The sequence below is a fragment of the Nerophis lumbriciformis genome, linkage group LG10 (assembly GCF_033978685.3).
Source record: "Nerophis lumbriciformis linkage group LG10, RoL_Nlum_v2.1, whole genome shotgun sequence".
Classification (NCBI taxonomy): domain Eukaryota; kingdom Metazoa; phylum Chordata; class Actinopteri; order Syngnathiformes; family Syngnathidae; genus Nerophis; species Nerophis lumbriciformis.
The window spans coordinates 32,599,842-32,615,643 of NC_084557.2; the positions used below are offsets into that span (position 1 = coordinate 32,599,842).

The 15,802-nt window shown below is 38.9% G+C and overlaps 1 protein-coding gene across 1 annotated transcript in view; it reads left to right on the top strand.

Annotated features, from left to right (window-relative positions):
- spon1b (spondin 1b) overlaps nucleotides 1–13,458 on the top strand; it is a 180,403-nt gene extending 166,945 nt beyond the window's left edge. Inside the window, exons 15-16 of the mRNA XM_061969800.2 lie at nucleotides 9,178–9,429; nucleotides 9,497–13,458. Coding sequence (XP_061825784.2) covers nucleotides 9,178–9,429; nucleotides 9,497–9,660 — 416 coding nt within the window. The 3' untranslated portion in view covers nucleotides 9,661–13,458. The remainder of the gene's footprint in view (nucleotides 1–9,177; nucleotides 9,430–9,496) is intronic.
- The last annotated feature ends 2,344 nt before the right edge of the window (nucleotides 13,459–15,802 follow it).

The window sequence follows — 15,802 nt, forward strand, 5'->3', positions numbered from 1 at the left end:
CCCTAACCCTAACCAAATAACTCTAAATTAAGTCTTTGTTACTTAGAATATGTTCCCCTAGTGTCCAAAAAACTCTAAATTAAGTATTTGTTACTTAGAATATGTTCCCCATACTAAAGTGTTACCAAAAACATAACTTTGTCTTGAATTTGAAAAAAAAAAAACATTTTATTTTTCACTAAAGAAGGGTTCGGTGAATGCGCATATGAAACTGGTGGGGTTCGGTACCTCCAACAAGGTTAAGAACCTCTGTTCTAGTGGGACAGACGAAAATTAAGTCGGAGAAAATGCAGTCGTTATAAATGCTTTAATGTTTCTCTGCGGCCTTATAGCAAATGCAACACGGACCGGTACCAGCCCCCGGACCATTGGTTGCATTAATTATTGTATAGATATATAATCAAAAAAGTAATTTATTTATTGTTTTAGGGACGGCGTGGCGAAGTTGGTAGAGTGGCCGTGCCAGCAATCGGAGGGTTGCTGGTTACTGGGGTTCAATCCCCACCTTCTACCATCCTAGTCACGTCCGTTGTGTCCTTGGGCAAGACACTTCACCCCTTGCTCCTGATGGCTGCTGGTTAGCGCCTTGCATGGCAGCTCCCGCCATCAGTGTGTGAATGTGTGTGTAAATGGGTGAATGTGGAAATACTGTCAAAGCGCTTTGAGTACCTTGAAGGTAGAAAAGCGCTATACAAGTATAACCCATTTATCATTTTAACAGACTTGAACAGATGAAGTCTATTTTATTTACTAAATTAAACATCAGGTCCATATAAAGTTCTGAAGAAAACAATAATACTTTAATGAGAATTAAGTATTGAATATTACATTTCCTTTGCTTTCCCTCTGCTTCGGATGATATGAAATAAAGAAAAACAGAGCCAACAGTGCTAGCACGTTAACAATAGTGGTTTAAGAGAACAGATACATGTTCATTTAAAATTTGTAAAACGGAAACATTGGTTTTGATTGGTTTTCCGGACTGTCAATCACAGCTGTCTCGTTTACATGCATTATCTCATGTTTTAAACCTTATTTAACAACAGTGCCGATCTATTTTTTTTTGGTACAATCAGACCCCATGTAGTTGTGATTATGTATCGATGTCTAATGGTCTCAGGTAAGCGAAATCCTTGTTGTGATTGTGCCCGTTGAAGGTAGTTTGTAGGACGGAGCAGCTGTAGCGACCGAACGACATCTTGCAGCCCTTGGTCTTCACAGATGTTAAGTGGTCTACATGCAGTGGCTGTCCATTTTGCAAAGGCATTGTTAACTCATCTGTGGTAATTTTGTTGACAACATCGAAGCTGGTAAACTCGTCCTCTACGATGTAGCTTTAAGATGGTATTTTAAATGTGACGTGCGCAATGATGAAGTCGGTAGCTGCAATACCAACAAATTATCTTAGTCATATCCAGTGTTGGGTTAGTTACTGAAAACCAGTAACTAGTTACAGTTACTAGTTACTTCATTTCAAAAGTAACTCAGTTACTAACTCAGTTACTTACACCAAAAAGTAATGCGTTACTGTGAAAAGTAACTATTTAGTTACTTGTTTTTTTGGGTTTTTTTTTAAAGCTCCCATTAATGCCCTTTTAGCCTTCATTTCAGTACTGTTATTGCACTGGAGAATAATACAATGTGTTGATCAACTTAACATACATTTGCATCACTGATCTGCTAAGCAATGTGGTCTACATACAACACACAAAGACAAAGATATGTTTCAAAGGTCAATTTGTTTCTGGCCAGAACAAATTGACAAAACTATTTTAAATAGCTGCAACATAACATACATAAGTAACAAACAGCATAATAACAGCATAGCTGTAAAGCAAGAAAGGCACACACTACATACACAAAGCCTAACCAGGCATTTTTTCCTCAAGGAATTCTGACACAAAATCATGTCTGAAGCCCAGAACACTCTACACATTTCCCCAGTTTTAGTTTAGAGATAAGGAAAGATTGGCCTGGCCCACTAGGATCCCTCTTTATGTTTGTGAACTTTATAGCCTATACATTTAGAGTGATGTGATAATCAAACACTCTAGAAGTCTAGAATGAAAGAGTATATAAGAGAATTGACAGCAACGTTCCCTCTAAGGAGCGCGCCTGTGCAATTGTGCACTGCTCAAGCGTCTTCTGCGCACGGCAAATCTATGCCACGCACAAAATCAAATAAAAAAATAAGCGCATAACAATTTTCGACACGACACGGACATGACAGAGAAAACCATTTTCGTCATCATTGTTCAAATATAATAATACGTCTGTCGAGACGCTTTGAGGACATGAATTCTATCCATCACTTTACTGAGCAAAACTCTTTATTGTCGGCCATAAACACATCACTGTTATATCAACAGCAGCCGCTCGCTCTTTCTCACTTGCGCCAACACATGCACATATGGCACTTAGCCAGTGATGCGTTTACAGCCACACAAAAAGTCGGACAACTCCAACACCACACATAAAGTGTAATTCCAGGTCGTTACTCTATGATTTACCAATCAAATGTGTGCTTATTCTAGTGTCATTTATTAGGAATCTTAATTTATAAATATTAATCATTAAATGCTGTTAGTATATTAAATACATACTAATAAAAATATATTTTTTACAAACAGGAAGTTGCAGGAATGTACACATGATCCCCTGCTGCCGTTTGTACCCCTTTCAGACATTGCATTTAGTTCCCATTAAAACATTCACATGTTGCACAATGAGATGTGCAGCATTTGAATGTTTTAATGGGAACTAAATGCAATGTCTGAAAGGGGTACAAACTATTTCCAAAGCAGGACCTCCACCCAGACAAACAATACAAGTACACAGTTCATGAAAAACAATATTTTTTGTTATTGTCATTGTAAGTGGGCCTAAACACTTATATTAGAAATGGAAATGACTGCTGTCATTTGATTATAATAATAAGAGAAAGTTGTCTGTTTATCTGTGTTGGCCCTGTGATGGGTGGGCACTTGTCCAGGGTGTACCCAGCCTTCCGCCCAAATGCAGCTGAGATAGGCTCCAGTGACCCTGAAAGGGACAAGCGGTAGAAAATGGATGGATAGATGGAGATGGAACTTGTTATTTAGTGAGGTTTGGGACAGGTGTGCTGCTGGTGTAGCCACAGTGTGCACGTCTGATGTTGCTCACATGGGCTCCACTGAATGCTCAGGGAGTTTTTGCGTTTGCTCACATACATGAACAATTAGAGGGAACATTGATTGACAGAGTGTGTGTACCTTCGGTGCTGAATGATGAGCAGAGGCAGAGTTAATCCTTAAGTGGTGGTGGTGGAGGTGAAATGTCATTGGAGTCTCTATCTCTCTTTACTAGCTTCGTCGAAGCATGTTGCTTATGTAGCTTGTTTCAGAAGATTTGAATTGCTGTTTTGGGCAGTAGATGGGATTTTTGATCCAGAGCACAATTTACATTTAACTAAAATGTTATTTTCTTTGTGCTCGACAAAAGAAAAGTAGTGAAAATATCTCCATGTTAACAAACTCGACTTCTGGCTCCGCCATGATCAGACACGCCCCCCCTCTCCTCCCTCCCCAGACTCACACTCACACCCAGACACACAAAAAGCGCATGTCTCTCTTCTCCGGCTTGAGACACAAGGAGAATCAAAACGATGACACAGCAGCGCTCCGATAAAACACACTTTATACTACATAAAAAGTAACGTAAAATAACGCAGTAACGCATCATGTAGTAACGGTAACTGAGTTACTGAATATAAAAAATAACGCGTTAGATTACTAGTTACCGCCGAAACCAACGGCGTTACAGTAACGCGTTACTTTGTAACGCGTTACTGTAACACTGGTCATATCTAAAGTACTGTAACACTGGTCATATCTAAAGTTCTGTCGCAATGTGTTTTGAAGTCTAGCACACCGCACTGACTATCATCACACTAACTTGTGACCTGATCACAGGCCTCCCCTCACTAAAAAAGATGGCCAATATTTTGATACCGTAAAAAAAGCAAAATAAACAAAATTGTAAAAAAGAGAAGTGATAAAAAAAAACTTTGAAACACACAAAAACTAAAATGTACATGAATATTGATTGGCATCAAAAATATTGTATTTTTTCAATGTTTGTATTTATTGGTTGCCAAAACTTGTTTCCGTGCCAATACAACATTTTCTACAATGTTATCTTTTTTTTCTCTCGATGTCTATGAATGTTCTCATTCATCCATGTCATTGTAATCTCAGGGCATTCAAATCTTTCACAACTGGACTGTTTGGTTTGTCTTAGAAGACGTTTCGCCGCCCATCCGAGTAGACTTAATCTGTTCATGCTCATAGACTTACATTGGTCAGATCTAACAGTCTAAGTCAAGACTAGATCTGACCAATTTAGGTCGAGACTAGATCTGACCAATCTAAGTTTATAAGCACGAACTGATGAAGTCCAGTCGGATGAGCGGCGAATTGTCTTCCAAGACGAACCAAACAGTCCAGTTACGATTGACTGAATGCCTTGAAATTTTTTTTCGATACCAAATCTTAGTGATGGGTCCGGCAACACTGATGCATCGGCGCATGCGTCGAGCTCATAGAGCAAAACCCTGTGTCGGTGCGCGCACGGCTTTTAGAAAGTCACGTGACCGATCATGAGCTGTTTCGGTCACGTGACCGATACGCAAACTGTGTTGCACTGACACCTCCTCTGTGCCCTGTGAGCGGGTCTTTTCTACAGCCGGAGAAATAATAACTAAGAAGAGAAATCGTCTAAAATTTAATACGTTGGAAAAATTGTTTTTTTTTTAATAAAAATGTGTAAAAAAAATAAATAAAAAATTCCCAGTCCACAAGCATCCTCATTCACGACACGTTCTCTTAGATTTCCATGTTATGATACATGTTCACATTATTTATTGACTGTATCTAAAAAAGATACAAATATATTTTTATTTAAATGAAGATATGAAATAATCCTAAATGAAATACAATGACTTGGTTTATATTATAAACCAATGACTTGGTTTGTATTATAAACCAAGTCATTGTATTTCATTTAGGATTATTTCATATCTTCAATTAAATATAAATATATTTGTATCTTTTTTAGATACAGTCAATAAATAATGTGAACATGTATCATAACATGGGAATTTTTGTTTTTTTCTGTTTACACATTTTTATTAAAAAAAAACAGTTTTTCCAACGTAATAAATTTTAGACAATTTCTCTTCTTAGTTATTATCTCCGGCTGTAGAAAAGACCCGCTCACAGGGCACAGACGAGGCGTCAGTGCGACACAGTTCGCGTATCGGTCACGTGACCTAAACAGCTCATGATCGGTCACGTGACTTTCTAAAAGTCACGCGGTGAGCTTGACGCATGCGCCGATGCATCGGTGTTGCCGGACCCATCACTAGTTTATATTATTGTATATACGAGGTCATAAAATCAGTGTCAGTTGAGTCGGTCCATAGGTTGCCTGTAGGGATTTTTAATGCCCAGCAGATGTCAGTATTTAGTGACACAGTATCAATACAGTTTTGCAATGTGTCGAAACGCTTCATGACGCCTCATCAACCCATCACTACTAAGTCTTACTGGCAGTCTTCTGGCTCCACAACGATGCAAGCACAAGGTCCCTTTTTAAGGTACCAAGCAGAGTATAAAAAAACGAAGAGCACTGGCGTGGGACGAGCAGTCAACCACAGCTGAAAATGCAAGACGTAGAAAAAATGGGGCAAAGGAAGGCAAAACCACAAGAAGGCACAACACGATCATTGGAACATTGCACGAGCATTGCAAGAAAGGCGAAACAGATAAACCCTCCTGATTGGCGATCAGGGACCGGTGAGTCTCCTAATTGACAACCAGGACCAGGTGAGGAGAACAGGCTTCAGAAGCTGTAGTAAATTCATAGAAAGACAGACCAAAAACAGGAAAAGAAACCAAAATAAGAGCACTGAACAGGAAGAAATACTATACACAGGAAAAATAACACCAAAGTCCACATTCATGATGGATGATGTCATTAGATCAGGGGTGTCAAAGTCAATTATCTATGATACTTGATTAGTATTAGAACCGGCCCGCAGGCCACAGCCGCCTGCTGCTGTTTTGCACGCACCAATACTCATCAGTGTTGGCGCTAGGAATTTTCAAGTCATAAAATTGGGGTCCCACAGTAAATTTTTGTAAGCGTTTTGAAAACAAATATTAAATGTATGCATTATCCTGTTATATCTCACATTATATATTGTGTTTTGGAAAAAGGTTGTCATAAACGTTACTTAATTCATAAAAAAATAATAATACAAAAGAAAACACATTTGTATGCATATGTAAATGTATTCAGTTATAAACATTCATTCACTTTCTTCTTTCCTTCACGTATTTTTTTTTCTATATTTTTAATTGTAATATTTTCAGAATGTGTTTGTTCTATTTTTGGCCAAATTAAGACAAAGAAAACAATCTGAAGTTGTCTTTATTTTTTAGTTTTAATGTCATGAGTTTAATAGTCCGACCCGCGTGTGCACAAACTTTTCCTCCATGCGGCCCCTGAGCTAAAATGAGTTTGACACCCCTGCCTTAGATCATCGGCCAAGCCTCGTTTTTGCCGTAGCTACATGATCTTTGTGCCGCATGCACTGCAAAAAGTCAGTGTTCAAAAACAAGAAAAAAAAATACAAAAATGAGGGGTATTTTACTTGAACTAAGCAAAATTATTTGCCAATGGAACAAGAAAATTCGGCTTGTCAAGACTTTCCAAAACAAGTAAAATTAGCTAACCTCAATGAACCCAAAAATAGCTTAAAATAAGTATATTCTCACTAATAACAAGTGCACTCTTCTTGGTAGAAAAAAAGAGACCTTTTTGCTCAATATGTTGAAAAATATTCTTAAATGAAGTAAATGCTAGTGCCATTATCTTGACATAATGATATGCGCTCTGCATTACATTTCTTGAAAAAAGCAAACTTATACTAAAAACTAATTTATTGTTCTTAATGGAAGGCAACAAGGCAACCGCTTGTCTCCTAGCCGCTCAGGTAAATCATATTGTCTAAAGATGCATTTTTCCATCAATAACATGACATAATCGCGCTAAGTGCGTGCTCTTTCAGTCAATTAGTGCGCATAAAAACACACAATTTTTTTTTATTGTAATTTTGAAGAATTCATCTGAATGTGCATGAACTATTTCTGTTCAAAATAGTTTGAAATGTCACATGTTAAATGTTTAAATACTAACTGTCCGTTTGCTGTACTGTGCCAACTGTACTACTACATGAGTACGTATTTTCTATTGTTTCATTGAAAATAAAACAGCAAAGTCCATTTGGCTGTCATCCGTTTTAGTTATGAGACACAATTGTGTCAAAGTCATGATTTTTTTTTTTCATGCTTGAAATAAGAAATTATCACTTTGAAAAAGTAGTTTTATACTTGTGAGTGTTGATGACACAGCTTTGCAACACTTGATATTCTAGTTTCAAGCATGTTTTACTCAATATAGGTCATAAAATATCAGCTACAAGCTGTAATATCTTACTGAGATCATTTAGGACCAAAACACTTAAAACAAGTAAAACACTCTGACATAAAATCTGCTTAGTGATAAGAATTATCTTATCAGACAGAAAATAAGCAAATATTACCCTTATTTGAGATATTTAATCTTACTTAGATTTTAGTTTTCGCAGTGCGGTGCTAGTGTTGTTGCTCTCAGTCAAGCACAAGACGAGGGCGAATCAACTCAGGAATACGCAGACATAACATTGGAGATAAAAAAAAAGATTAAAAAAGATAACACGTTAAAGGCCTACTGAAATGCGATTTTCTTATTTAAACAGGGATAGCAGGTCCATTCTATGTGTCATACTTGATCATTTCGCGATATTGCCATATTTTTGCTGAAAGGATTTAGTAGAGAACATCGACGATAAAGTTCGCAACTTTTGGTCGCTGATAAAAAAGCCTTGCCTGTACCGGAAGTAGCAGACGATATGCGCGTGACGTCACAGGTTGTGGAGCTCCTCACATCCGCACATTGTTTACAATCATGGCCACCAGCAGCGAGAGCGATTCGGACCGAGAAAGCGACGATTTCCCCATTAATTTGAGCGAGGATGAAAGATTTGTGTATGAGGAAAGTGAGAGTGAAGGACTAGAGGGCAGTGGGAGCGATTCAGATAGGGAAGATGCTGTGAGAGGCGGGTGGGACCTGATATTCAGCTGGGAATGACTAAAACAGTAAATAAACACAAGACATATATATACTCTATTAGCCACAACACAACCAGGCTTATATTTAATATGCCACAAATTAATCCCGCATAACAAACACCTCTCCCCTCCCGTCCATATAACCCGCCAATACAACTCAAACACCTGCACAACACACTCAATCCCACAGCCCAAAGTACCGTTCACCTCCCCAAAGTTCATACAGCACATATATTTCCCCAAAGTCCCCAAAGTTACGTACGTGACATGCACATAGCGGCACGCATGTACGGGCAAGCGTTCAAATGTTTGGAAGCCCCAGCTGCATGTGTACTCACGGTACTGCGTCTGCGCATCCAACTCAAAGTCCTCCTGGTAAGAGTCTCTGTTGTCCCAGTTCTCCACAGGCCAATGGTAAAGCTTGACTGTCATCTTCCGGGAATGTAAACAATGAAACACCGGCTGTGTTTGTGTTGCTGCAGTCGGCTGCAATACACCGCTTCCCACCTACAGCTTTCTTCTTTGCTGTCTCCATTGTTCATTGAACAAATTGCAAAAGATTCACCAACACAGATGTCAAGAATACTGTGGAATTTTGCGATGAAAACAGACGACTTAATAGCTGGCCACCATGCTGTCCCAAAATGTCCTCTACAATCCGTGACGTCACGCGCTGACATCATCATACCGAGATGTTTTCAGCAGGATATTTCGCGCAAAATTTAAAATTGCACTTTAGTAAGCTAACCCGGCCGTATTGGCATGTGATGCAATGTTAAGATTTCATCATTGATATATAAACTATCAGACTGTGTGGTCGGTAGTAGTGGGTTTCAGTAGGCCTTTAAATATGACAAATAACCTGATAATTAAACTCCCTTCAATAGAACTGCACTGCAAATGTTAATCTTGAATGTTTTCACAACGAAACTCTTCCCTCTCTCTCTGTATGCATTTCTTCCAGCCATCGACTGCATGGTCTCAGAGTGGTCCGAGTGGTCCGAATGCAACAAGTCCTGCGGTAAAGGCCACACCATCCGAACCCGCATGATAAAACTGGAGCCACAGTTTGGAGGCAGCGCTTGTCCCGAGACCATCCAGAGGAAGAAGTGCAAGATCAGGAAGTGTCGATCCAAACCCAAGGATGACAGGAGTGAAGGCAAGAGGAGAAGAAGAGGCAAACAGGGAAGAGACGCAGTCTTGGAAGAACAGTCCGGTAAGTGTGGAGACCGTAGGAAGTCTTTCATGTGCTACATGTTTAAGTGAGGTGACTGCTCCTAAAGGTTGTGGGATGCAGCCATGGACCGGCTGGACTGACTGCACCAAAGCATGCGGAGGAGGCATCCAGGAGCGTTTCATGTTGAAGAAGAAAAGAGCTAAAGGCACAGTGTCGGCCAACTGCAAGGACCGGAAGGAAATACGTGCCTGTAATGTTAATCCCTGCTAGAGGGCACTGTTGACTTATACAGGCGGTCAAGTAGGATGTACCTATGGGTGTATTTCATACAAAGGATAAGAAAATTTTTGTTTTCGTGAGCGATGTATGCTTGGTTAATATGACTTAGTGAGGCGAATCAAAGGGCCGAAGAGAGACAAAATAGTTGAGGTGTGTTCAATATTCGCTGACAGAGCTGTTATTTCTTGTTACTTTAGAGCACTACATAATGAGTAATAGCACTGTAGCTTTCATCTATTTTGGTCACTTAAATATTGTAGCCCCCATGAATGGATAAGCTAGTGTACGCAATATGCACTTGAAAACTACGTAGGTATCAAAAAGTAGCAATGGCAAATGAAAAGTCATAGTTTTGCAGTTCTCTAATAATGATCCACTCGTTTTGTATGTAGCAGAGACAGAAAGGAGACGTTTATACCTTTTGTCTCATGTTTGCCACCTGCAGCCAATTGACATTACATACTCTACTAAATCACCATGTACAGTGTTGGATGTTCTAACCTCTTATAAGGACATATATTGGCTACGTTTATTTAAACAGAAACCGACAAAACATAAATCCAGAAAAAAAAAACATGAAATAAAGGTTATGTGTATCTTGTATGTGATGTAGTGGAATAAGTATTCCATCCCCAAGCATGGAAGTGACAAGAGTACTCGGGAAGCAGAGAGGCCAGATGTTTCTTGCACTTGTTCACCGGGGTTATCAAATCTCAGGAGGGTTTTAGTCCATGACACATATTGTCTAAACCAGGGGTGTCAAACGTACGGGCCGAGGGCCGGATGAGGCCCACGAACAGGTTTTATCCGGTCCGCGGGATGAGTTTGCTAAGTATAAAAATTTACCTGAAATGTTTGAATGAAAGAAACAGCTGTTCTAAATGTGTCCACCAGGTGTCGCAATAGCAATTATTTGTATCTTTGTAGATGATGCTACATATGTACAAAATAAACCACATGATGTTAGTACATCAGGTGAGGAAAATGATCAAACTACATAAATAACATACTGTAAATTTATTTTGACATAATTTTTTTATCTTGATAAATTGATAATTAACACCATTGTGTTGACTAATGAAGATTATCACATAATTTATTCAGAAAATATAAACATCGACAAATAAAATACCGTATTTTTCGGAGTATAAGTCGCACCTGCCGAAAATGCATAATAAAGAAGGAAAAAAACATATATAAGTCGCACTGGAGCCCGGCCAAACTATGAAAAAAACTGCGACTTATAGTCCGAAAATTACGGTCTGTATACTATTAACCGCAACAGGTAATTGTAAAAAAAACAACAACAACATTATGATTTGTACAATTTCAGAACATGTTTGTTCTATTTTTAAACAAAGAAAACAATCTGAAGTTGTCTTTATTTTTAAATTATCGTGCCATGATTTTACCAGTCCGGCCCACTTTGGAGTAGATTTTTCTCCATGTGGCCCTCGATCTAAAATGAGTTTGACACCCCTGGTCTAAACCCTGAAAGGTTCACTTTCACTTGATAAGTGATCAAAGTCCAGAGACTTTTTAATTAGCTTATTCTTGTGTCACTTTGTCTTGGCCGTAAGTTTTGGTTCATCTTCACAACGAGTCTTTAGTGTGAGGCTCGAAGCTTCTAATCCGAGATTTTATGGAACGCGCCCCTCAATGCGGTTTCCACTTGCATGTTTGATGTGGCGATGTTGTTCTTGGTATCACACTCAGCCATTTTCCGAATCTTAAACGCCGATTGCACGCTGTGTGTCGGGCCCCGCAATCTGTGGGTATCTGTGGGAATGTCAATTAATGAAAAAAGAGGCGTTTCATAATGACATTTTACTGCAAACATTTTCCTAGCCTGTTCCTGCTCAGTCACCTTTAAAACAATAACGGCAAATTTCTCAGAATATTCTAATTGTGCACTGTTAGTTCTGGGCTTTTATAAAATGGTACTGGGATTAAATTCCCGACCAGAATGTCAGGAAGATATGCACATTTGTGATATAAATCTATGAAGTGTATTTTGACCCCAAAGAATCCCTTTAATTTGTTTTAGTACAAATAATGCATCGAATTAAATTCAAGTTTTTTTTTGTTTTTTTTTAATTAATCAGTCCAACAAAATAATACACAATAATACCATAATAATACAATTACAAATCCAAAACCAAACCCAGCAACATTCAGAATAGCAATCAACAGAATAATTGAGAGGACACACAAACGTGACACAAAACAATCCAAAAGTAGTCAAACAAAAATGAATAATATCAACAACAGTGTCAATATTACCGTATTTTTCGGAGTATAAGTCGCACCTGGCGAAAATGCATAATAAAGAAGGAAAAAATCATATATAAGTCGCACTGGAGTATAAGTCGCATTTTTTGGGGAAATGTATTTGATAAAACCCAACACCAAGAATAGACATTTGAAAGGCAATTTAAAATAAATAAAGAATAGTGAACAACAGGCTGAATAAGTGTACGTTATAGAGGCTATAGGCTAAATAACCAACTGAGAACGTGCCTGGTATGTTAACGTAACATATTATGGTAAGAGTCATTCAAATAATTATAACATATAGAACATGCTATACGTTTACCAAACAATCTGTCACTCCTAATCACTAAATCCCATGAAATCTTATACGTCTAGTCTCTTACGTGAATGAGCTAAATAATATTATTTGCTATTTTACGGTAGTGTGTTAATAATTTCACACATAAGTAGCTCCTGAGTATAAGTCGCTCCCCCGGGCCAAACTATGAAAAAAACTGTGACTTATAGTCCGAAAAATACAGTAATAAGAATTCCAACATAGCAGTGATTAGAAATCCCTCATTTACATTATCATCACAGCCAAAAAATAAAAATAAAACCATTTAAATAAGCTTGACAACACATTGACCAATATTGTCCACAAATATAAAATAAGTCATACTTTAGGTTCATTTAATAGTTAAAACAACAGTCTAAACTAAATTAATTCAAGTTTGATTAAAAAAGTGTAAACATTGTTTTACATTATTTAAAGAGTGTGAAAGTGTTTTGTTATAGAGGGGCCTCAAAATAATGAATTTCTGCTGCCTGGTTGGGGATCAGATACTTGTTTAGTATCCGTGGTGTCTCTCTCTGTTACATAGAACATACAAATCATGGCCTAGTCAAATTAGTCGGTGATCACTGTAATCGGTCAGATTACCCAAATTGTTAAAAAAAAATGGTCGCTATTATTTTAAACTGTGAAGACAACAATGACATATTCTTTAAAGCACAATAAACATACCACTTCATGTCTTTTTTTTTCTGGAAACTAACCAACATTTATGGGTAATGACTAAATGGTTCCATTAGATTTACAAAATATATGTTTTTATTGTTAAGTTGTGTCTTTATATTTACTTCACTGCTGTTTATCTGCCTTATCTATTGATGTAGCATTACAACTGCAATATACGATATCTGACTTTATTTAGCATGTGCCTGCACAGTCCTTTATCGTCCAAAGTCTGCCTCACAGACTTTGTCAGTCTGTGCCTCAAAATCATACACATTGTTGTGTTCTGAACGCTAACACGTGGTTTTGACGTCGCTCTGTATGCCACTTTTCATGGAGAGTGCAGGAAATTATTTTGACATTTCTTCCTGTTTTGACAAATATGACTATCAAAGCTCTCATGACTGCAGCCAGTTGTTGTTGTTTTTTACCGTGCGGTTAAGGGGTTTGTCAGTTTAAGTTTCAAGCCGTTTTGTAAGAAACCACATTTGCAATAAAAAAGTGAATGTCAAAATATTGTTTGCATCTTTTTTTGCAGCTTTACAAAGACAAAGTACAAACCCCGTTTCCATATGATTTGGGAAATTGTGTTAGATGTAAATATAAACGGAATACAATGATTTGCAAATCCTTTTCAACCCATATTCAATTGAATATGCTACAAAGACAACATATTTGATGTTCAAACTGATAAACTTGCAAATAATCATTAACTTTAGAATTTGATGCCAGCAACACGTGACAAAGAAGTTGGGAAAGGTGGCAATAAATACTGATAAAGTTGAGGAATGCTCATCAAACACTTATTTGGAACATCCCACAGGTGAACAGGCAAATTGGGAACAGGTGGGTGCCATGATTGGGTATAAAAGTAGATTCCATGAAATGCTCAGTCATTCACAAACAAGGATGGGGCGAGGGTCACCACTTTGTCAACAAATGCGTGAGCAAATTGTTGAACAGTTTAAGAAAAACCTTTCTCAACCAGCTATTGCAAGGAATTTAGGGATTTCACCATCTACGGTCCGAAATATCATCAAAGGGTTCAGATAATGTGGAGAAATCACTGCACGTAAGCAGCTAAGCCCGTGACCTTCGATCCCTCAGGCTGTACTGCATCAACAAGCGACATCAGTGTGTAAAGGATATCACCACATGGGCTCAGGAACACTTCAGAAACCCACTGTCAGTAACCACAGTCGCTACATCTGTAAGTGCAAGTTAAATTCTCCTATGCAAGGCGAAAACCGTTTATCAACAACACCCAGAAACGCCGTCAGCTTCGCTGGGCCTGAGCTCATCTAAGATAGACTGATACAAAGTGGAAAAGTGTTCTGTGGTCTGACGAGTCCACATTTCAAATTGTTTTTGGAAACTGTGGACGTCGTGTCCTCCGGACCAAAGAGGAAAAGAACCATCCGGATTGTTATAGGCGCAAAGTTGAAAAACCAGCATCTGTGATGGTATGGGGGTGTATTAGTGCCCAAGACATGGGTAACTTACACATCTGTGAAGGCGCCATTAATGCTGAAAGGTACATACAGGTTTTGGAGCAACATATGTTGCCATCCAAGCAACGTTACCATGGACGCCCCTGCTTATTTCAGCAAGACAATGCCAAGCAATGTGTTACATCAACGTGGCTTCATAGTAAAAGAGTGCGGGTACTAGACTGGCCTGCCTGTAGTCCAGACCTGTCTCCCATTGAAAATGTGTGGCACATTATGAAGCCTAAAATACCACAACGGAGACCCCCGGACTGTTGAACAACTTAAGCTGTACATCAAGCAAGAATGGGAAATAATTCCACCTGAGAAGCTTAAAAAATGTGTCTCCTCAGTTCCCAAACGTTTACTGAGTGTTGTAAAAGGAAAGGCCATGTAACACAGTGGTGAACATGCCCTTTCCCAACTACTTTGGCACGTGTTGCAGCCATGAAATTCTAAGTTAATTATTATTTGCAAAAAAAAAAAAAAGTTTATGAGTTTGAACATCAAATATCTTGTCTTTGTAGTGCATTCAATTGAATTTGGGTTGAAAATGATTTGCAAATCATTGTATTCCGTTTATATTTACATCCAACACAATTTCCCAACTCATATGGAAACGGGGTTTGTAGAATGAGATAAACTGACATGCCAGCAGTGACGTGCGGTGAGGTTAAATATGGTGTGACTATGTGTTGTGTTTAACTGAGTGTTACCAGGAGTTGTTGAAGGTCCATGTTGAACGAGATGCGGAAGTCCAGGGAGGGCAAGGCAAGCTCGGAGGTCCGTGGGCAGGGGAGAGGTCAAAGGCAGGAGCGAGGCGTTAAGGTCCGTGTCCAGGCGAGAGGTCAAGATCCAGGAAGGCAGCCAAGTAACCAGAGGGAATTCGGGGAGACGAGACACACTTCTTGAAACCTGGAAACGGGGGAACGCTGCGGGATGACGACACAGGACACAAGACGATGAGCAGAGAGGAGGAGAAACACAGAGAGAGTGCACATAGGAAGAGAGCTAGAGACGTGTAAGCTTACTGTACCATACAGGGGGCTACGTTCTGGCCCTGGAACGCAGGTTGCGCTGGCTAAGAAGTGTGGAGCCTCATCAGCGTCAGGTGTGTAGATTGTAGACTGAAGACGGCCGCGCCGGAGCGCACTAAGGAATGCGCTTGCGCCGTGACACATCCATGTATTTTCTACCGCTTGTCCCTCTAGGGCAGACCTGGGCAAACTAAGGCCCATTGAGCTTTTCAATCTGGCCCGCCGGACATTCCCAAATATTTTTTTTAGATGTTTAAGATGTAAAGTGTAGCTGCCATTATGATGTGCACTCATGTTTTCTAATGACCTTCAACTATACTAAGTATTTCAATGGTTGG